The following is a 23,524-nucleotide window of genomic DNA, read 5'->3' on the forward strand; positions in this document are numbered from 1 at the left end:
CTTTTTTAATTTGGACATTAAATATGTTGTCTTTGTAGAGTATTCAATTGAATGGATGCTTAAAACGGATTTGAAAATCATTGTATGCCGTTTTTCATTTCTGTTTTACATGTCCCGACTTCATTGGAAATGGGGTTGTGCAACATCCGTCCCATGGATTCTTCCTGTATATACATTTAGGAGATAGTGTATTACCATAGAAATTACCATGAATTTTAAACAGGTTTTTTTCAAACAGATCCTTCCACCTGATAAAAAAAAAACTCGACACGCTCTAGAAAAACGTCAACTACCAACTCTTTCAACACATTTATTTGGGTTGTCCTTCAACCGTTGTGTCATCGGAACGTGTTTTCTGAAACGTGTTTTCCCCATAATGTCATTATAGTGAAACAGCATTTCAAAGTTGTCACTGCAAAGTTCTGCCTTACTTGGCGTAAAGCTAAATATATTTCAGGACCTCCCCAACCCCACCCACACACAATCAGAAGAAAAACAGGCCATCTTTTTCCACAAAGATTCCTTTTATGTAGTCATTTAGAGTAAAATCAAATAATCTTATTTATGACAAAGCCAACATAAACGAGTGTATTTTGAAACAGGAGCTACAACATGCAGATATGTGGGTCAACTAGTTGTCAAAACCAAAGCATGAATAAAAGCTGAGCATCTGTTCCTAGTGCCAATGACAGGTCTAAATGAGCACTTGCTCCATCTTTTGAACTATTTTGGAGAAGGTGGGTAAAGAGTAAAGCTTGAGGAGGACACATTTAGATTTTAGGCTACATTGAACAAAGGCTTAAGGAGACGTAAAATCAAAGACATTGTGAGAACACCGGTTGTGATTCGATTTGAGGCCAAGAAGAGGCAAACAGTCACCAATTTACCTGTTGTACGACCCAAAATTTTCTGTGGAGGAAATGCCTTTTACCCTTATACCCTTTTAGAGTCAACAAAGTTCGACATTTAGCCCAAGAGTTACCAAAAAACGTGAAATTAGATGTGTAAACGAAAACAAATCTCTGGATTTAAAAAAAAACTGACCTAGACAGCATGGAAAAGTCAAAAAAAGGCCTACAATCTAAATGCCAACACAAAGAAATGAGTCTGACGTGTGTGTTGAAATCCACACAAGTGTATACAAATAAATGAAAGAAAATAGCTTCAGTGATGACTTTTAGCACAATCAGCAGTTTTATGTCCAAAGCAGGGTAGTCGATTGCCTCCAAGTTGTGTTGGTAATTGAACCTTCTTCCCTTAGATTCAGCGAACATCTTCAAATGAGTCGTTTCCTTTATTCATTTGCAAAACTAACCGTACACGTTACGGAGCTGAAATACTTGGGGTACATATGTTTGCAATAATAATAAAAAAAAAGAAGCAAGAATGAATTTGTTTGGTTATTCTTTCTTCGTTTCTTCCTGCACCTGTTTCACCTCTTCATAGGTGGGTTCCTCATCTTTTGTATCGTCATCGCCCTTGGCATTAGGCACCCAGAGGCCAGAGTCGATGCATCTCTTCATGTGATGCTTTGCCTCCTAAAATTATGGAAAAGAATCATTATAAACCAAAACGCAAAGCCAATTCCATCCGAGAATAAAAAAAATACAAAAAAAGCAAAAAAATATTTATTATGAAAAAATTACTTACTGTTGGGTCCATTTTGCTAATGACATCTTGTAACAACTGGATGTCTTTTTCATCGAAGCATTTCTGCATTTCCTGCAATAAACAACATGTTCTGTAAACCTCAAGAATTTAAAGCAGATACCAACAAGACTCATAGGGTCGCTAAGGAACGGTGGTCTTACAGCTGGCAGAGATTCATAGACTTCGACGGGATCGAGCCCCCCAGGACCCAGGCGCTTCTGTCGCTCTTCTTCTTCCAATTCCTTCATGGCCTTCTCTATGCGGATCTTTGCCCTGCCTCTAACTCGCTCCTTGAATGACTCGAGCTCGTCGTTGAAAGCGTCCTGGTACTGTTGATCGGCTGTCTGGTGGAAAACATACAGCGCAAAGAGAACAAGTTTTAAGGAACATTAACTTAAATAAGGGAGGGGGGGGATTTTGACTACGTCTCCGAGAAGCTTCCAGAAAATTTACAAATACTTGCCGTTGTTCAACGTTTGCTTCATGTTTGGCTTCTAAATAGCCAGATATCCTTAGAATTGTTTTAAGTGGTAAATTTCATCACACTGGAAGCTTTCTCAGAGTTTATTCTTTGGTTACTGATCAATTTTCGGATTAATAAAACCATGTTAAGAATCCTGGAGACAGGGCTTTTAGATATGGTTCTTCTGCAGCACATATATTAGTTTCAGGTTTGACTTCTTCATACTTCCCATTTTTAAACACGCAGTATGTTAATTAGGTACAAGAGAGACACAGAAAACAAGTAATACAGAAACTATGAAAGACTTTCACAAAGCCTCAAGGAATATTCCCAGATAACTTTAAAAAAAATAATTAATAAATCTAGTTCAGTTAAAGCAAAAATACAGAGATATTAAAAATGGAGCACAGTTTTTATGGGTTTGCAACACTTCCTTGTGCAAAAATTCTCAGTTCTCCATGACCGTCAAATTAGCATTGAACGTGTGGCTTTTATGACATCAAGGCTACACAGCACCACCTACTTACCTTAATCTTAGCAAAAAATTGGCGGAAACAGCCACGGGGGTCCACTTTCAGGCTTTTCGCCAACTCAAGGATGAACTGCATGACTATAGTCTGATGAGCCACTTGCTCCATCAACGCATGTTTCTACAAAAGCAGAAAGCAAACACGGAATAATGAACGCAGTACTCATGTGGGGAAAACAGCTCGAGGCAAACGAGAAGAGCGTGACTGAGTGACATTACAAATTACTAACCTCACCTTTCCAATTTAAACTATATAAATAGAACAGAATTCCATAACAGTAATTAGGCCTGTACCGATAACAAATCTTTCTAAAACCTATTGAGATTAATTCTATTATTGTTATTTGGAGACCAAGATTCAACCCCTCCTACCGTGAGGAAACAAGCGCTTATTCTTTGTTGTGCGACTAATTGATCTATTGATTAAAGCGACAGGCCTAATTGTCATGCAGATAAGGTGACTTTTTCTTTTTACCTCTTCCACTTCAAGGTCAATGCACATGATGACCAGATAATTGGCAGTTTCTTCACATACAAGATGAGGATTGTCAGACAGGTACTTCTGGCTGTCGTCCCAACGTCGCAACATGCCTAGGGTAAAAGCATTAATAAATAAACGCCCCTGTTTTCAAACTGTAACAGGAAGAACATTCATATACACACACACAAAAATACTCGACGGTTGTCAGCGGCCCTTACCGAAGTGTTTGATCTGCTTCTCGTACTTCTCCACAAAGGTTTTGTGTTTTTGCTCCTTCTCCTCTTCGGTCTCCTCTCCAGCCTCAGATTTGACGTTCACGACGCTCTGGCAAGGACAAAACAAAACGCGTCAGCACCACCTCAGCTGCAGAAGCTGTCGCTGTTGGTGCAGCTGCAAATTAAAGATAGAATTCATTTTCGCCAATTATTTGAGATTGTGATGCAATTTTAGAGGCTGTATGTGACTTCAACATTATTTTAAATCACACCTACCCCCAACTAAAAATAGATCAATGGCTAAAGACGCAGTCAGGAAGTCATCAGTGAACACATCCAAACCAAGATCTGAAGTTGATGCAGAGTAATCCATTTTTTTGTCTCTATCAGAGATGCGTTTAAAAACGAAGTCCATAAAAGCACAAAAGTATTTGTCAGAAGCTAATTAAAAGAAAGGAGTATTATTTTCTTCATAGCGTTATCATTCAAGCTAAATCCAGAAATTGTTTTCGGACTGGTTAACGTTCATTTTATTGGGTTTCAATACCTGAGTACGATAACGTTTAGAACACGATATACAGCCACAATTCACTTCACATTTGTGCTGGTATCCACATTTTGTGACTTTAATCCTTTTAATTAGTATTGTAACCAAGCTTTCTGGGGTTGTCAAGGAGACTGGATGCGGAGCTGGACCTTTGGGTCGCTGCACGGGTCTGTTTTACAAAACACAGAGCGGCTTACTGCCCAACAGCAATCCTCGGGACATTTAACCAGCAGGTGATTAAATATGAAAACACGTTTCTTCTTCACAGCAATGATGACGCCGATCTTTATTTACGCTTTTCTAGACAAAAATAGTGCACAATAAATATACAATATCACTAATGTTACAACAATAAGTAACCCTAAACATCACAATTTATTTCGTGTTTGTTAAAGAATGATGATAGAGGGGAAAAGTGACATCAAGAAAACCTCAGCACTGTGTTCCAGGCTTCCGGCAGTGTTGCCAGAACCACTAACCAGTGACTTTGGGCTTGTTTATCACAGGGTTTCATGTTTATTATACGTCTGACGAGCCGCCATGCTTTACTTGCCCCCCCCCGCCAGCTTCATTTGTTTACTTGAAATGCTCGATGTTTGAGAGAAACATAAAACATTCAGTAAACTGCTCGTCTGGCAGAAAACTTCCATGAGCTAACACAATAGGTATTATTAGCTTGACGCAGACTACTGTACTCGGCATGTTGCATGTGCTTTAGTGAATTGTAAGGGTGTGTTCTGTATTATGTATTAGTTCTACATTTTAAACATGAGTGCAAGAGAGGTTGAGGTATGAGCTGTTTTGTTTTTTTAGTTGGCTGCATGTTGTGTTGTGTTTGGGCTAGAAACTGTCAGTCGGGGAGCTGGGTCGCGTCTGAGGAGGGGAGTTGAGACACCTGAGAGGCAATGCGCTGTGGAGGCCAGCACAGCGTTAAGTAAAAATAAAAAAAGCAGTAGAAATGCAACAAAAATATAAGCTACACTGAAGCACTGAGGAGAGTTCAAGGACAAAGGACAAGAGAAATAAACCTGGCAGAGAATCAAGTTCCAAAACAAAGTGGAGACAGGAGAAAACTTTGCTCCAACACTGGAGAAACCCATTTTATTCATAGCCTATGTCATCAGCTGCATCGATCAAGCCAAACATAAGACGGAGAAAATAAGAACCATTGCAATAGGAGCTGAAAAGCGTTTGGGACTTATAGAAGTAACTTGGGAAAAGATTGTTAAGAGGTTAGAGACAGATGGAAGGGCAGGAACGTCTGGTATTTAGGGTAAAACCAGATGTTAGCGAGTCAAAAGAATGCTTATCAGTGTAAAACAGTGTAGCAAGTAAATATATTAGATAGAATAAAGCCATTCTGTTCCACTTTCCATACCAGTAGGTGGATGTAGTTTGCCAACCGCCATTAAACATCAAAGAGAAGAAGAACTGTCAGTCAGGTCTGGCATTTATAATACCAGATGACTACTAATATAAAGGACATAAAGACTGTTTTGCCAGTGGAACTGCCAAATTGCTCATGTTTTTATCAACAAAGATAAATCACACCCCCAAAGACATCAGACTCAGTGAATTTGCTGCTTGAAACCACATCTGTTGTTTTAAGAAGCACGGCTGTTCTGTGTCACCTTGCTGAAACCATCTCTGCTGAGCGTGTCCACATTCCAGGGCATCTTCTTCTCCTCTCTGCGGTGTTCGTCCATCCTCTTCGCCCAGTCTCGCTCCTCTTTCTTCAACTTCTTCTCCTCGGCCTGGACTTTGCTCAGCTCTGCTTTGGCATCATCTGACGCGGCCACGCTCAGCTGCTGCAGTTTCTTCTGTGTCTCGGCCAGCTTACGCCGACAATCGAGTAGACTCTTGTTGATTTCTTCGCCTTTCTTCTCAAACTCTTCCATTCTCTCCACGCGAGCCTGAAAACGCAGGAATTCAGGTTTTGATCATCTGTTGGACCTTCTTCCAGCACAGTCACCAGGTTAGCAACCAATCAAAACATTGGCTAACGGCTTAGGCCTTGATTGACATAAGTTAAGGTGGTGTATGTCTGGAGCAAGCCAAGCATGTATGCGCAGCCTGCTAGGCTAGCAGATATTAAACTATGAACTTAATAACTTGTATAAATTGTACCTGGTGTCGCCATCTGAAGAGACTCGGTGTGTCGATGTTTGGGTGGGTATCATCCTCGTCGTCTGAGACCTCAATGTGGTCCCACACGCTGTAGTCTATCCTGGACATCCTGCCAGCAAGAACCCCAAGCTAACCAAGTTAGCCTCCTATAAGTCGGATCAAATGGAAGGCTAAACACACCTAAGGAGAAAATGTGACTGTGGAGCAAAAATCACGATGCAGACGCGCTACTCGGAAACGTTGGTTTGAGCTGAACGCAGAAACCGGACGTTTATTTTCCAGAACAAGCTCGGAAGGACCTTCCCCGCAACTACTAGCCAGATGCAGCTACAGAATTCTAGAAAGAATCGCTCCGAGCCTCCTACAAGCTTCCGCCTTACGTCATCACGTTGGCCGCCAGAAGCACGAACGACGACGTGATGCGGAAGACGTTTGTAAATAACAATTTTCCACATGATTTGGGGGGGGGGGGGGGGGGAGAAGAAAAAAAAAAAAAATAAATAAATAAATAAATAAATATATATATATATATATATATATATATATATATATATATATATATATATATACTTTTTTTGTAAAAAGAGCATAAAAGGAAGTTAACGGTAACTCAACCCCAAATCAGATTATTTTTGCAAATAAACTGTTATCGTGGTTGTCTTATAGTACTGGCTACATGTCCAGGTCATTATTTTGAAAACTTAGTGCATATTTGTTTAATTCCTGCTCGTGTGTCTAATATCGTAAGTGTGGCGCCCTTCTAGGGTTAAACGGTGGTCTTGGATTAAATATCAAATTAACATTGCGTTCGGTTGACCTGACGTAATTCTGATCTAGTGACGTAGTAGTTCTGCCACCCCGTCTTAAAAAAACAAAAAGAAAATCACACAGAATTAGTATGTGTTCACTAGTTGTTTTTGTTTTGATTAAGCTTTGCATTCTTTATAGATAGAAGCGACTGTACTTTCTGCGGAGGATGAGGAGAGCCCGCCTGCCCCCGCCCATCCTCACGACCTTCTACAGAAGCACCATAGAGAGTATTCTGACCAGCTGTCTCTCTGTGTGGTGTGGAGGCTGCAGTGCCTCCGACTGGAAGAACGTGAGGAGAGTGGTGAGGACAGCAGAAGGGATCATCGGGGCTCCTCTTCCCTCCATTAAGGACATTTCATCGCAGCGCTGTGTGTCCCGAGCCCGTAACATCATCAGGGACCCCTCACACCCCCACCATGGACTATTCTCCCTGCTGCCCTCTGGAAAGAGGTTCCGCAGCATCCGCTGCAGGTCCACTAGGTTCAGCAAAAGCTTTTTCCCTGCTGCCATCAGACTGTTGAACTGCTGAAGTACAAAAGTGTACCACACTAGATTCGCTGATTTGCACATTTGCACATTGTATCGTATCCTGAAAAATTGAGGCTGCACCTTAACCGGAAACGCACTGCAAAACTGTGTACAATGCAACTGTCTACTTTTAAATCACTGCTGCACCCTACTGCATATTTGTCTACATTTGGTTTACATTGTTTACATTTCAACTGCCTACTGTTCACTGCTGCACTTTATCCGGAAGCAAATTGAAATTTATCCTGTAAGTGACTGCGATTGATCACTGCACTTTATCCTGTACTGTAATTCACTGCAAGGTATCCTGTAGAGTTACTGCAATATTTCTGAGCTGTGTGAAAACGAAATTTCGTTCTGTATGCACTCTGTGTATACAAAATGACAATAAAGAAAGTCTAAGTCTCTAAGTCTCTAAGATATGTTGTGTGTATTGTATAGGAAATAATATTTTACAATATATTATATTACATCCTACTGAAATGAACTTGTGTATGTTACTTTTTGGCCTAATTGACTTTTGTCAATTGTTTATTATCCGATGTGTATCTACAATACAAACCAATTGGGGTTTAAATTTGTACAATTAAAATTAGTCTTTAAGTAAAATATTAGCATACCATTGTATGTTAATAATGTTTATTTTGCTAAAAGTTATTTAATTGATTTTTTTAACTGATATTTGTTTCATTACAAAGCTGTACCAAAAACATTTTTTTCACAAATTACTTCACAAGTGGCATTTAGTCTACCTATTCACTTATTGAATGGAATAATTTACGAGTATAGATATAGATAGATAGATAGATAGATAGATAGATAGATAGATAGATAGATAGATAGATAGATATTTAAAAACAACACATAAAAACATATAAAATGTGTTGCAGCATTGGTTTATGCTGAAGTTTTCCAAGTTCATGTTCTACTTAAGAAAGTGTGCAACACACCCATGTCTCTACTGAAAACATAAATGATTGTTGAAATACAAAATATAGTAAAAACAAAGGTTATGTCAAAAAGAATTTGACTTGTTTCTTATAAACTAAGATTAAATGGAAAAGAAACGGTTTTCATCAGAATAACATGATCCATGATGCTAAAATGAAAATAAAGGAAGACCTTGATATAGTTATTTACATAAATATATCATATGATGAAGCACATCAAAAGCCTCAGTTAACTTCAAATTATTACTTTATCATGAGATTATATGAAGTACATTTGTTACCACTTTTAATATTTTTTGTATGACATAAAAGATGTAATTATTTAAAATGCAAATAATCAGATAATAATATTAGTAATAACATTAATAATCATAACAATGCAATGTATATAACAAGAACAGCAAATTTACCTGTGGCCTAATTAGACTATTGTCAATCGTTTATTGTCAGACAATCAGTTTCTAACATATATACTATTTATGTTTTACGTAATTGGAATAAAATTTTCACAAAAGGAAAAATAGATTATCAGTTCCTGTTGAGACTCGGGGCAACTACATACTTCTCTTTCTGTGGGAGTAGTGCATTGTTGCTCAGTTTCTATTTGAATTTCAAAAGTTTCTAGTTTCAAATGTATTGGGCATAAAATAAAAAAATCGTTGCGCATTAAAAGTGTTATAATACAGATTTTTTAATATATTATTTCTACTAGCCTAGTAACTTACATTTATCAGTTTCTGACCATTTTTAGAGTTTTTAATGGATATTTGCTACATTACAATAGAAAACCAAAACTTACATACATACTGTTTTTCACATATTGAATTGTTCTGCTAACATCGAGTAAATGTTGTCACTAATTAAAATGTAAAAATTAAATTGTTTAAATTTATATATATATATATATATATATATATATATATATATATATATATATATATATATGATTTCAGAAATAAAAATAAATGTAAAAAATAAAGTGAAAATTTTGTGTAGCAATTTAGTTTGAAACAAAGATTTTACGGCCTCTTAGTTAAACTTGAAAAGGTTATTGTACTATGCATAAATATGTCACTTTAGGGAATAAAACAAGTTACTGATGAAATTTGAAATATAGTAAAAATATTCGAAGATACTCTTGTCAAAAGGTATAATTTATTTTTACCTTTTTAACCCATAGACCAAGATGGAAAAAGAAACATTAACAACAAAAAACATATTCGTTGTACAATTTTTTGTAATGCCACAGAAATTCCAGATTGCTGACAGATAGGTATGGGTTTTATTACATCCTCTTGTGCTATTAATAGGTTCTGAAGGTCCTGGGTTCAAACTCCAGCCTGTGCTCTTTCTGCATGGAGTCCTCCCACAATCCAAAAACGTGACTGTTGAGTTAATTGGTCTCTATAAACTTTCTTTGGGCATGAATATGTGTGTGCATGGTTGTTTGTCCTTGGTGTCTCTGCGTTGCCCTGTGACGGACCGGCGACCTGTCCAGACCCCGCCTCTAGCCCAATGACAGCTGCTGATAGGCACCAGAGCAGGCTCCATGTAACCCTGCAAATGCAAGCAGGTACAGATGTTGATTCCAGAATTCTGTGTAGTTTCTTAGGTTGTTTTTTTTAGGTCTGAAAACAATGTAGAAATTACAGTATAAATAAAATAGAAAACACATCATCTATATAAAAAAAAAATACCTAAAAAAATGATGGATCAATAAATTATATCATCCAAAAGTTACATGATTTCACTTATTTGGTCTTAAAAGATTAACTGAAATCTTACATAGATTCACTTTACACCAAGGGATATATTCCAATTGTTTATTTTTTGTTAATATTGAGGAATAAGCAATATATTGATACTTTTAAAATATTGAGATTTAAAAAAAAAATACAAGACTATATTGTTTATATCAAGATGGTCTATCCATTATAGTTATACTTGTACGTATTCCAGTAGGTTATTTTTTTAGCTGTTTCTCATATTTACCTATATATATATTGTATAGCGACATTCAGCTTAAAATGTCGCTATACAATATTATTTTTGGTCCATATCATGGAAGCCTACTTACAGCAAATGAAAATGTGAAGCTCAAGTTCTCAGAGAAAATATTACCTGAGCGCAATAAATAGTCAGATTTACACAGAAATGCTATGATGTGACCATGTTCCATCCCATAGATATTGCTCTAATCTATTAATTAAAATTTAGAGCATTAAGATGTTTCCTTACTTCTATCCGGCTTTGGTGATATTCAGGATATCATTCATAAGAACATTGACAAGCCATGGGAGTCTGTTGGATGGTTTGTGTTTTATTTATTAATTTAAGTCGATGCACAAGCTGGTCCCTGAACATCACGAACAGGGTGTTTGTTAATAAAACGCAGAGGTCTAGTTACGTCTGATGGTCGTGTAGCTTTTTTTTTTTTTAAATCAGAATGTCTACTGCGTTTTAAAGCCTCATTCTTGGCACGTCCACACAGTGTCAATGACAACTCCGTGCTGCTAAATTACAGCGAGCTTTTAGAGTGGCACAGACCTCCTACATTGACGGAACGGAGCTTTCTACCGCTACATAAAAAACAGATGAGGTCAGTCATGTGTCGCTCTTGTCCTCCGTCGGTTTGGGGTCCTTAAAACCGGAGCAGCACACCGAGTTTCCCCCCTGGGCTTCACAGCACCGCCGCATGTCTCGGATCACCTCCTCGCACAGACTCTCCAGGTACTTATTAGCTGCGGGATGGGGAAGAAGTTAGCCAAAAGGGCTGAGACTATGAAAACAACGCACAACATCTGAAGTACCTTGCAAACACTTCTGGATGGCGCACGCTTGCTTTTGACAAGGGTCTTTCTGCGGCATTTCTTAAAATAAAACGAAGACAAGGCGGACCCAAAGTGACTCCCACCTCTGTAAGAGGCAAGTCGCAGTAATGCTACTTCCTGCTGTGATCATGTGACGCATCAACGGCCAATCGTATCTTTGAAAATAAAAAAAGACAAAGAAAAAAAAGAGATAAAGGGCGACCTCTTGTGGAGGGAGGGAGAATGACAGCTGGAATCTGTAAATGAATGAACGAAAGGTAGCTCCTTATTTGAAAACGATTATAAGTAAGGTTTTAATTAAATATATGTGTATGGCAAAATGTTAAGAATTTAAATTACTACACTTTACTATTCCATATAAATTAATGAATGAAAAAGGTGGGTTTTTTTTTACGATAATAAAAAGCAGCACATCTGTCGAAACAGGCAACCTAATAACCAAATTCCAATTTTCTTATGGGCGTCTGTGTTGAACACAACTTTTTTTTTTTTTTTTTTTTTTTTTTTTTTTATTAACATCATATATGACAAACAGCGTCGGCATCAGATGTACACAAATCTGAAAAACTTGAAGAAGCCGATCCAACTTGCTTCCGTACTTGCAGAGAAAACGAAGACAGTAAAAATAAAAAATAAATAAAAAATAAATAAAATAATAATACAAATAATAATAAAAAATAAAAATAATTAGGGGTTTTCCATTAGTCTCAAATTGTTCACCATGTTATACAGTTCTGAATCTTGTTTTTTGTCCATGAATTTCAGAGATAAGAAGAGATGGCAGAGTTCCTTGTGAAAAGTGGGGAAAGATGGTTTGATTTTAAGAAAACGACATTTGTGAATGAAAAACTTACCCATGATAATTATTACATTTAGTAATCTTTCAAATATCTTTTCTTTTCTCAGAGTTCCAAAAACATTGTCTTTTATAGAAAATTCAGGTAAATTTGGAATTTTAGGGAAAAGCCAGTAGTGCACATCATCCCACAAAGCTTTGCAATACACACATTCATAAAAAAGATGTTCAGTTGACTCAATATCACCGTTACAAAAAAAACAAGTATTATCATCAATAGCAAATCGAAGTCTAAGGAATTCCTTAGAGGGGTAAACACCTGAAAAGATTTTAAAGTGGACTTCCTTGGGTTTTGGAGGAACTGGGAGATTTAAATAATTTGTTCTAATATTTACCTTTTGGTCCTTTGAAAAAAGATGTGATATAAAATTTGGATTTGATACAAAAGGAAATAAAATATTAGTAAAGCATTCCCTAATTTTTGAATTTTTCAGTTTATTATCTGTGATACTGTGCCCATTAATCAGAAGTCCAGGTAGCACAGGGATTCTGTAATTAGGGTTCTCATAAAAGCATTTAGCTGTGCATAAAATATTTGGCGGAATAGCTTTAATAACTTTTTCAAATTTACTTTTATTTATTTGCAGGTTATATTTTGCACAGAAGTCTTCAAAAGACATAATCCCTCCATTATTTAATAAATGCATCACAGACCAAACACCTTGTTCTAGCCAATTATGGGCAAAGATTGATTTATTATTCATTTTTATGTAACGGCAATTCCATAAGGGAGTATTGTGTGGGCTATAGTTATGCTTATAAATTAATCTCCAGTATAATAAAACTTGCTGGTGAAAGAAGGAAAGTTTAACAGGCAGTTTTTTAACGTCAAAGTCACATCTAAGAAGGAAACTAATTCCGCCCAGATTTGAAAATATTTTGCTTGGAATATGGAACCATAATTTATTTTGATTTGTCAGAAAAGATCGGAGCCAATTTATTTTTAAAGTGCCATTCATACTGTCAAATTCAATAGCTTGTAGGCCTCCGTCTTCAAACTGTTTAATTAAATTACCTTTTCTGATATAGTGAGTTTTTTGTTTCCATATGAAGTCAAAATTCATTCTGTTGATAGATTTGATTGCTGAATTGGGTATTCCTAATGTATATGCAGGGTAGATTAGTCTGGAGATACTTTCCATTTTGGTAAGAAATATTCTTCCCAGAATAGATAAATCTCTGTGTGTCCATTTATTTAGCTGAGTTTTGCATTTTTGAAGTTTGTCCCAAATATTCAGATTTTCTAAATCAGATTTATTTTTATTTATATGCACACCCAGATATTTAACATTGGATTTAACAGGAATACTAAAAGCAGTAGACATGGGACAGTCTTTAAGAGGCAAGATTTCACATTTGTTTAAATTTAATTTAAGACCTGAAGCATTTGAGAATGTTTCAATCAATTTGAGAATTTTGGGAATTTCATTTAGGTTATTTAAGAATATGGTTGTGTCATCAGCTAACTGACTAATAGAAAACTCTTTGCCTCCCACCGACAATTTGCCAAATTGAGCATTTTTAATTGATATGGAAAGCATTTCTGCAGCAGCAATAAACAGCAAAGGAGAGATTGGACAACCTTGTTTTATACCTTTGTTGATGTTAAATCTTTGTGAGGTACCATGTGGAAGACACACTGAACTGTTTGTATCTTTATAAAATGTTTTAATTACATTAATAATTTTTTTACCAAACCCAAATAAATCTAAAGCTTTGAACATAAATTCATGTTCTATCATATCAAAGGCTTTATAAAAGTCTAAAAATAATACAAAGCCTTCATTTTCAATTAAATGGTTATAGTCAATTAAGTCCAAAATAAGGCGAATGTTGTTATGAATAGAGCGTCCTTTTATAAATCCAGATTGAGTGTCAGAGATAATTTGGGTTATGCCTGATTTTAACCTGTTAGCAAAAATGTGTGTCAGAAGCTTGTAATCATTATTTAATAGTGTTATTGGTCTTAAATTATCAAGAAGAGTTGGATCTTTTCCGGGTTTAGGGATGAGCGTGATGACACCTTGTTTCATAGTGTGGGTTAAACAGCCATTTTCTAATAGCTCTGTAAGCATTCCAAATACAAGGGTTCTTATGTGAACCCAAAAATGTTTATAAAAGTTACTTGTTAAGCCATCGCAGCCCGGAGCTTTGTCCTTGGATAAAGCATCCAAAGCTTTATCCAATTCCTCCATGGTGATGTCTGCCTCACAAATCTGCTTAAAATTGTCATCAATTTTTGGAATTAAATGATGAACAGAATGATAAAATGTTTCTGCCATTGAGTTATTGTATGTGGAGGAATATAAATTGCTATAAAAGGTAAAAATTTCTTTGGATATTAATTTTGAGTCAGTGCATGGTTTATCATTAATTTGCAAGCAATTTATCGCATTTCTTTCCTGTCTAATTTTTTCTAATCTACAGAAATATGCAGTACTTTTCTCACCATCTTCAATCCACTTAGCTCGGGACCTTAGATATGCTCCTTTGGCTTTTTTAGTATAAAAATTATCTAACTCAGACTGTAGAATTTTTTTGTGCTTTTTGTCATCATCATTAAAAAAAGGTTTAGAGCAGATGTGACTAAGTTGTTGAATGATTTCTAATTCCTTCTCCTTGTTTTGGGTAGCTATTAATTTACTGTATTTGATTGAGATTTGGCGGACTTTAAATTTAAAAAATTCCCATTTTTCCGTGTAAGAGTTTAAATTTTTATCACCACAAATTAAATTGAGATGCTCCAGGATGTCGTTATTAAACTTTTCATTGTTAAGTAGGGTTGAGTTAAACTTCCAGTAACCTTTGTTATGGGATTTTTTCAGTTGAGCTGTAATACTGAGTTGTATCAGGCAGTGATCAGATAAAGGTGCAGGTGAAATTCCAGCATTAACACTATTTTGCATCAGATTTCCTGAAATTAGCCAGAAGTCGATACGGGACTTAACTGAGCCATCAGGTTTAAACCAGGAGTAGGACTGACCACGCTGATTTGCTTCTCTCCAAGGATCCAGCAGGTTAAGGTCTAAGCAAAAGTTTTGTAAAACTACATTTATCTGATGAGATTGGAATTTAGAGGGTGATCTATCAAGCCATTCATTATAAACCATATTAAAATCTCCTCCCAATATAAAATTGTTTGTGGAATATTTATGAGCTAGTTCTTTTAGATGACTTGTTAATTCAGTCAATAAGCGTTTATTCTGAGCAACACTGTTGTAACCATAGACGTTACAGAGAATCACAAAACTAGTTTCCATTTTGAGTACACAAATAATCCAGTGGCCCTGGGTGTCTTTCCTATGAGTTTCTAGTTTATTCTGAAAATTTTTAAATAGTAAAGCAACACCAGCAGATTTATTAGTACCATGACACAAAATTATTTTTTCCCCCCATTGATTAGACCAGAAGTTTTCATCTGCCTCAGTAGAATGTGTTTCTTGTAACAATATGCAGCTAGCTTTTGCATTTTTACAGAAGAGAAATATTGATTTCCTTTTGATACTATCTCTCAAACCCCTAACATTTAAAGACACACAGTTAAAGTTAGAAATAAACACAGACATAAAAGGGAAGCACCAGAAAAAATATGGAGAAGGTAATTGAACCTCTAGTGTTTAGGAAAAGGAACGAATGAAACACTAACTCCCTTAAACTGAGTTCGGAACAAAATAACTGACCTCTAACTAAATATGATTAGCATGTTTTTATCAAAAAGATTTAGCAAATCTCTGAATAATTAACTTTGCCTTTTTTAAATAGCCCTATTTATTGAATTGGCCTATTTAACCGAAAGAATTTTAGAAATAAAGGAATGCAACTTTCCTTGAACCATAATCTAGCACCTTGTGCTCTCTTCATATACTGTGTGGTTACTAAACACTACCACTGGATTTTCAGTCAATCAGGGAACACCCGAACACCGCTGATGTAGCCGACATGCCCTCGGTAGTAGACACTTTTTCCCTCGTTCCTGGCTCGCTCCATTTTGGGCCAGACTGCAGCTCTTGCCTCCCGATCCCGTTTGCAGAAATCTTGCTTGAAGTGGATGCCCAGCTCCTTGCACGTCTTGGAATCTTTAGTGAGTTTCCAGAAGGCATCTCTGTGGTGTCTCATGCTGAACTGAATAAGTATTTGCCGATGTCTTCCATCTTCTTTTTTCCCCAGACGATGCGCGATGTCCACTGCGTTGCCAATGGACGAGGCCCAGTGCGGTGCTATTTTGGTTAAGATGTCGATGACTTCTTTGCGGGTATCTTCGTTATTTTTTTCTTTCAAGCCCTGAATTTTTAAATTCCAGCGGCGTTTATAGCGTTCTAGTTCCAACAACCTTTCCTTCATCTCCGCGTTTTCTTTGATGAGCGCAGGAACCTCTTTTTCCAGGTCAGATAGTTTCGTTTTGCAGTCTTTTATGTCAGCTGCGTTCATTTCGGCTAGCTTAGAGATGTTAGCAACCATTATCATGTTATCACGTAGCTGCACGCCGAAGTTATCAATCTTGTCTGTTAACTTGTTAATGGCTTCCACCATCGGGTTGATGACTTCCTCGTTTTGGGACACAATTACCTTGCTGGGTGGTGTCGGTGTTTTAATAGGCGTCGGGGGAGATTTCCTTTTGGTTGTTGGCAGTGAAGTCTCCATAGCATACTCGTGGTCAGGGACTGGAGAGCACGTCTTGGAGCCTGTCGCTGGTTTGGCCGTAGTATCAGCTTTTTCTCGTTTCATATCTTTTGTTGTATGTATGAGTTGTTAAAGAGAATTAAACCGGAAATAAATAAACTGTATAGGTAAGCTTTGTAACCTTTTGAGTGCTCAAAAACAGAGGTCTTAACTATCAAATCGGGAGTAGTGCATTCGAGCTTAAAGAAAGCTGCCTTTCCGGTTCGCCATCTTCCCCGGAACTCCTCGTCTGTGTTGAACACAACTGAAATTGAAGTATCACTTCCGCTCAGCGGATGTGGGAAACTGGAGAGTCCCAGTGCTGATGAGTCATCTGCAAAGATGGTCCAGCTTACACCTCAGGCTGAAAACGAAAAAGAAAATAACAAAAATGCTTCTGTTGGAAGGGATTACAGCCTTTAATGTGCTGAGGGACTTTCGTTTTTTTTTTTTTTTTTTTTAACAAAACCCAAGACTGACATTAGCAATCTGACAAAAACAAAGTCATAATCATCAATAAGCAAGCCCATTAGTAAAAAGCTTGTTTTTATTGAACTTTTATTGATAAAGATAAGAAAATCAAGCCATGAACAGCTCATATTTACAGTAATTCTCTTCAGCTATTATTTGCAAGGCCAATAGTAGCTGTGTTTTTGAAATGCTACAGGACTTTATTACATTAGTGGGTAAATAAGGCTAGCAAAAATATAAATTACACAACAAATATCACATCTCAAATCTAAAATGTAAAATCTACCTAAACCAACACATATATATTAAATTGCAGTTACCAAACATAGTATTTTTTCCCCTATGATATCTAACTTGGGAAGGTAACATGAACCTCATCAACATCCACTGAATCATAAATGTGTCATCATTCCCATCTCCAAAGTGGCGACAGAGAAATCAGCGTGGTGCAATTTTCCCCATGAGTCAGACGGCAGGCCAACCGATCCATCGCGAGATAATTGACTTCACACACCTGAGCACAAGCAAGAGGAGATATCAGGATTAAGATCCGGCGTTTGGAGCATTTTAATAACCGCAGCCACTCATACATCTTCTCTCTACCTTTGATCTGTTCTTTGATTATGAACTGCTTGCTCTTCTTTTCCAGCGTGTTAGAGGCAGTGCATGTATATCTGCCTGGGAGTAGCGAGGAGGAAGTGATAACCGCCTCTGCCTTCATCCTCTCCTCTATGAGATGGGGTGATTGCCAGCTGTATACAGGGGCAGGGTTTCCTGTGGCGGTGCAGTTTAGGGTGATTTCTGCTCCTGCTGCAAAGTCTAACACTTCTGTTTCAGGACTTAGAAATGTTGGAGGGACTAAAAAAACAAAACAAAAAAAAAAAAAACAGAATTTGATAATCCATATATGCTAAAGCATTCATGGTACTTCAACGTCTTTGTAATTTGTCACATTTCAGTTAAAAACTTTAATATCTTTTATTGCAAATAATGTGATTGACCAGCACGAAATAAATGTCAAGCAGAAGGAAAATGATGCAAGCCCCTTTTGACACCTCGTCATAAAATCCATGAGCTAACACACTAGGTATTATTAGCTTGACGCACATCATCTATAAAAAAAATAAAATAATAAAAAAATCCTGGATCAATAAATGATATCATCCAAAAGTTACATGATTTCACTTATTTGGTCTTAAAAGATTAACTCAAATCTTACATAGATTCACTTTACACAGAGGGATATACTCCAATCGTTTATTTCTGTTAATATTGAGGAATATGGCTCAGCAATATATTGAGATTTTAAAAATGTTGATACAAGAAGAGACTATATTGTTTATATCAAGCTTTGGATATCTTACAGAGCATTGCAACAGCAAATCTACCAAACCTATGGATGATATGGCCGTCCACCTAAAGCAAACACACTGGGCAAGGAGATAATTATCCAAAGAATCATTTCAGAGGACTATGGTGACTCTAAGATTATGCTTTCGTGGAAGAGTGCCAAGAAAAAAAAAGGCCAAAAAAGCTTATTTTCAGCTCTGCTCAGATGACACTATTAATGAAACTTTTGGCTCACACCATATTTAACCCTAAACTTACTTCCCCACTGTTAAACATGGAGGTAACAGTGTCATACTGTGGGGACTGATACTGTAGAGACTGATAGTTTAGCAGGAACAAGGAACACTGGTTATAGTTGCTATGGTGATGGATGGTAAATATAGGGTAATCTTGAAGAAAAACGCGTTAGGGGCTTCAAAAGACTAGATACTGGGGTGGAGGTTCACCTTCCAGCCGGACAACAGCCTGAAACATAGCAAGGAAATAATCAACCTGTGGCTCTTTGAACCTTCCACAATGGTTCTTAATAGCTTTGGCTAAAACGATAAAGAACCAACTCATGTTTATAGATTTAGATATGATCACAAATGATGGTTTGAGCAGTTTTTCGGCTTCTTCGTGGAATAATTATGTTGAATTTCTACAACAAAATGACACTAAAATGACGAGTACGTTTTGTTATTTAAGCTGTATTTAAGATGTGTTCAAGAATCAACATCACAAATTTAATGTTAACATCCCACAGACGTTTTTTCTCCTCCACCTTTTTTTTGGCAAAAGTTCAAAGTTTTTCTTTGTTTGAAAATAAAAATAAAGTGACGGTTCACAACAAATTCCTTATAATAGATATATTGTTAATTTCTAAGTTGTTCAAAAGGTCATGTAGCATTTGCAGCTCTAAATGATTATTATTTAGCTGGACTGAGGGCAAAAGGGGCTCTTTGGATTGGAAAGGGTGCTGAGCCCTGGTATAGAGCCAAGTATGCTGATGTGTTTAATGGCCAATCAAAGTTCAGATATAAATCGATCTGGGAATCTGTGACAAGACTTGAAAATAAATTATTACTACCATTATCATTTCTTTCCACTTAGCAACTAGGCTCTACTTTGTGTTGTATATATATAATCACTATACTGGCATGTGTATAATACACATCAGAACTCACAGTGCACAGACACAGCGAGGGGCTCTGAGGCCAAAGAGGGAGGGGGCTGTGGTCCTTCCGGTCCAAGCTCCAGCTCTGCTACACACTTGTATTCTGCATCGTTCTCTGCAATCGCTGGGGTGATGACGAGGGTAGAGGACACTTGGACGGGGGAAGACGATGTGAGGTCTGAGAAGGAGTGCTGATAAACCTCAGTCTGGCCTCGGTACCATCTCAGTGTGAGGTACTGAACAGGAGCAATATTCTGCACCTCACAGAGCAGCTGGTACTCTTTTCCCTCCACCATGGGACCAGAGTGGTTCGCCTGCCTGATGGAAATGCTGTCTGGAGTTTCTACAGGAATAACACGCAGATTTATGGTCAGGAAAACAAGTTCATTTGAGTTTGAACACACATGTTTGGGCGAAGAACTGACTCACTGTAGAGCACAAGGTTGAGTTTCTCCTCACACTGTCTCGGAGCTGTGAAAAAGACCCCATAACAGATGGGCTCCTCTATCCAGTCAATGAGACTGTCCACCTTCCACTGGACAGACTGGTCCTCCTGCGTGTGCACCGCACTGATGGCGGATTCCCAGCCTAGGACGCGAACTGGGCGTGTGGCTTCGCAGCTGACCGTCACCGACTCCCCAAAGCCCACCACAACCCGGGAGGGCTTGAGAACAAGGGAGCACCCTTCTCCTGACACTGGGGAAGACAGCAGCAGCCGCCACCAAAGCCAGTGACATTAAATACTATATTTTATATGTGCCGGTTATTCAACTTTGTTACAGCAAATTTAAATACAGTACAGTGTTGTGAAAAAAGTTCTGCCCCCTAACAGATTTCTTCTCATTTTTGATTTTGTTTTACTCCTAATTGTGTCAGGGCAACAGAACAATTTTAATATTCAATTCAATTTAATGCATTTTTTACAGGGGTTTGGCACTTTACAAAACAAAACGGATCTAATTTATAACAGTGGATTCAATACAAACATATAGATAGATTAATTACATTGATTGTAATTCGATCTTAGTCACAAAACAATACACTCAAGTTCAATTTATTATGGCAATCGGTAAAAAGTATTCTTCCCAAGGAAGCCCTGTCGATTGCATCTTACTCACTGATTTTGCAGCAATCTCTCTCCGGGTTATTATAACCCAAGTTAATACAAATGGCTTGTTTTCTAAATTATAATATAATTCCTAAGGGTAATACAATGAATCAAAAACAACCTATTCCTATGTGAAAAAGGGTAAGAATTTATAAATGATTAAATAAATGTAATTAACTACTTTTTATGAAAACCAGCCCTACTAGTATGATTACTGCCAGACCTTTAGAGTAAAAAAAAACTTAAATAGAACTTTTCTGAAAACATGGAGTAGATTATAAGACCAATCAGATGAAATGTAAGAACACATTAGAAACATAGTCAATGACATGTAACAGTCTGGATAAAGTCACATGACTATTTCTGAGGCTTTTGGACTCAACTAACCCACAGCGACAGCCATTATCCACGGATAGTCAAAACATGGAACATTGGTAAATCTTCCAAGGTGGTGCTGGCCTACCAAAATCACTCCAAAAGCTCACTGACACAACTCATACAGAACGTTACAAGAGAACAGCATCGGAAGCATTGCAGGCCTCAACTGTCTCAAGTCAGTGTTCATGATTTAACAAAGAGAAAGAAACTGTGAGAAAAGGAGATCCATGGGAGAGCTCCAAAGAGAAAACCACTGCTGACAAAAAACTATTTGATGATCCCGAAGTATTCTGGGAACATTTTCTGTTCATTAACAAGACAAAAGTGAAACCTTCTGGAAAGTGTGCATCCCATTACATCTGTTGTAAAGCTAACACATCATTTAAGAAAACACCCAAACATCGTTGGGGTCTAGTGTGCTGATCTGGTGTTTCTTTGCTGTCTCAGGATCTGGATGGCCTGCTGTTTTGATGAAACCGGCTTTATGCATTATGCAGCAGGACAACGACCCAAAGCACACCAGCAAGTAAAACCCTAAATACCTTGAAAAATGAAGTTTTGTTTTAGAATAGCCCAGTAAAAGTCAAGACTTAAATTTAATTGATACGCTGCGAGATGACACTAAACTGGTTGTTCATTCTCAAAGAACCTTCCTAGAGTCTGAATTAAAACAATTCCATAAAGAAAAGTGGAGCAACATTTCTCCACGGTGATGTAAAAGACTCACAGCGAGTCACCGCAAACACTTGATGACAGTTGCTGCTGCTAAGGGTGGCACAAGTGGGGTGCAATTACTTTTTCACATAGGGTCAAGTTGGTTTTGATAGCCGTTTCCCCTTTAAAAACCATCATAAAAAATACATTTTTATTTAGATTTAATCACTCTGTTATATCAGATGAAACATCTGTGTCAAAAATGTAAAAAACCAGGAGAAATCTTTAAGGGGGAAATACTTTTCACAGCTCCTGTAAATAAAACCTGGCATGCAAAGGAGAGTCATGAATCAATTCTAACACAAATAAGCATTTGTTTATGTTGTTTGATTTTTTATTTTATTTTACATTTCCTGATTAGTTCAGTATAATTGCAGTCGTAGGCATAATGCATCAGTCAGTCAGTCCTAGCTTTTCATTTATCACCACATAATTTTTAGATCACAGTTTCTGCCCTTGCACGTCATCTACATTCAAAACAAGTTACAGGAAACGTGTAGACCACAACTTCTTACCTTTATAGAATAAGCAAAAAAGGAAAATCCAAATAAGAAAATTGTTTCCCATGGTATTATTTATTTATTTTTTTTGCACTGGTCGTCGACAGACAGAAAATTCCAACTTGAACGACCCTAGCAACTCTGCAGGGAACTATGTTGGAACAAAGCAGAGATCCCTCCCAGCTGACTTTACAGATGGGAGGGGGTAAAAAGGGGAAAAGTAAAGCAGAGGAGTGGGAAAGCTAACCCTGCCTATTATTTCTGCAACAGTGAATTAAAAAGCTCACAAATACACCAGTAGATGTACAACAGGAATACCTGACCCTCCGGATACTTGCAAGTGAATCTGGAGAACAGATCGCTGCTTCAACCGCACCCCTAAATTTCTCTGGAAATTATAAATAAATGTGAATAAGTTATTAACTTCCGTCTTGACATTCTATTCTTTCCGTCTTTAGGTTTGGCCTTGATACAGGCTTGTGAAACATTTTAGCTCCTAAATTAGGTCTCTTATCATTAAGATCTGTGCAGAATAGCTTGTTTTTAGTTCCCCTTGCACACTTGTTTGAGACTGCCTGAGGCCTTCATGCTTTGTTTAATCCCAGCAGGCAAGACAGCCGGTCTCCTGCAGCATGTGAGCTGGTAAGACTCACACTGTGACCAGAATGCTACGCAGAATAGCAGCTCTGACTGCAACCGTAGTGCAAGCGGGTGAATAAAAAACAGATGCTTTTTAAATGTATTTATGGAGAGGACAGCTGGGAAACTTTGCACTTTTGCGCTGTGGATTCCCACATTACTCACACCTTTAAATACGCCCCAACAAGTTTTCAAGACAAGCATTTTGTTTTGCAAAGCCATTGTCTTCTAACTGTTTGACTTACTGTGCTGTATCCCATCTGCTAGGTCGTTATGGCAGCACAAGAAAAGCATAAACAAACAGTGGAGCTACTTTTCCTGCTAAATTTCACTAGGAAACAAAAGGAAAAGGACACAGGGGATGCAGTTTTATAACAAATCTGATTAAAAAAAAAGGTTTTATTTCAGCACTGCAGAAAGGATTAGACATTCTCCTCTTTACATTCATTTGGTTAGGGTCTAATTAGTATGGGAGTCTCAGTGCTATACAATGTAAGGCAGACTGAAAGAGGCAGAGAAAGGAGTGCGAGGGACTGACAAAGGGGGGCAAGGAAACACAGAT

At 37.4% G+C, this 23,524-nt stretch overlaps 3 protein-coding genes across 4 annotated transcripts; all 3 read right to left on the minus strand.

The window, feature by feature from the left end:
* Window positions 1-296: 296 nt before the first annotated feature.
* LOC105937322 (cell division cycle 37 homolog (S. cerevisiae)) lies at window positions 297-6,389 on the minus strand. Its single transcript, XM_012878564.3, has 8 exons — window positions 6,013-6,389; window positions 5,517-5,798; window positions 3,342-3,447; window positions 3,118-3,233; window positions 2,641-2,763; window positions 1,812-1,994; window positions 1,651-1,722; window positions 297-1,538 (listed from the first exon to the last, which is right to left on the minus strand). The coding sequence occupies exons 1-8, from the start codon at window positions 6,118-6,120 to the stop codon at window positions 1,401-1,403; spliced, it is 1,128 nt and encodes a 375-aa protein (XP_012734018.2). The 5' UTR covers window positions 6,121-6,389; the 3' UTR covers window positions 297-1,400.
* Window positions 6,390-9,523: 3,134 nt separating this feature from the next.
* On the minus strand, window positions 9,524-11,260 carry cmc4 (C-x(9)-C motif containing 4 homolog (S. cerevisiae)). 2 transcript variants are annotated; one of them, XR_002429141.2, is made up of 3 exons: window positions 11,111-11,260; window positions 10,848-11,041; window positions 9,524-9,857 (listed from the first exon to the last, which is right to left on the minus strand). XR_002429141.2 is itself a non-coding variant. In XM_012878544.3 (2 exons), the coding sequence occupies exons 1-2, from the start codon at window positions 11,166-11,168 to the stop codon at window positions 10,905-10,907; spliced, it is 195 nt and encodes a 64-aa protein (XP_012733998.1). In that variant the 5' UTR covers window positions 11,169-11,260; the 3' UTR covers window positions 10,608-10,904. The 2 variants fall into 2 exon arrangements, 1 of the variants encoding a protein (XP_012733998.1); XM_012878544.3 differs by lacking the exon at window positions 9,524-9,857 and having other exon boundaries at window positions 10,608-11,041.
* A 5,915-nt stretch (window positions 11,261-17,175) lies between these two features.
* Window positions 17,176-22,503, minus strand: LOC105937333 (hemicentin-2). Its single transcript, XM_021324549.2, has 5 exons — window positions 22,339-22,503; window positions 20,053-20,319; window positions 19,634-19,966; window positions 17,721-17,975; window positions 17,176-17,631 (listed from the first exon to the last, which is right to left on the minus strand). The coding sequence occupies exons 1-5, from the start codon at window positions 22,388-22,390 to the stop codon at window positions 17,624-17,626; spliced, it is 915 nt and encodes a 304-aa protein (XP_021180224.1). The 5' UTR covers window positions 22,391-22,503; the 3' UTR covers window positions 17,176-17,623.
* Window positions 22,504-23,524: the final 1,021 nt, after the last annotated feature.

This window comes from Fundulus heteroclitus, chromosome 16, assembly GCF_011125445.2.
Source record: "Fundulus heteroclitus isolate FHET01 chromosome 16, MU-UCD_Fhet_4.1, whole genome shotgun sequence".
NCBI lineage: Eukaryota > Metazoa > Chordata > Actinopteri > Cyprinodontiformes > Fundulidae > Fundulus > Fundulus heteroclitus.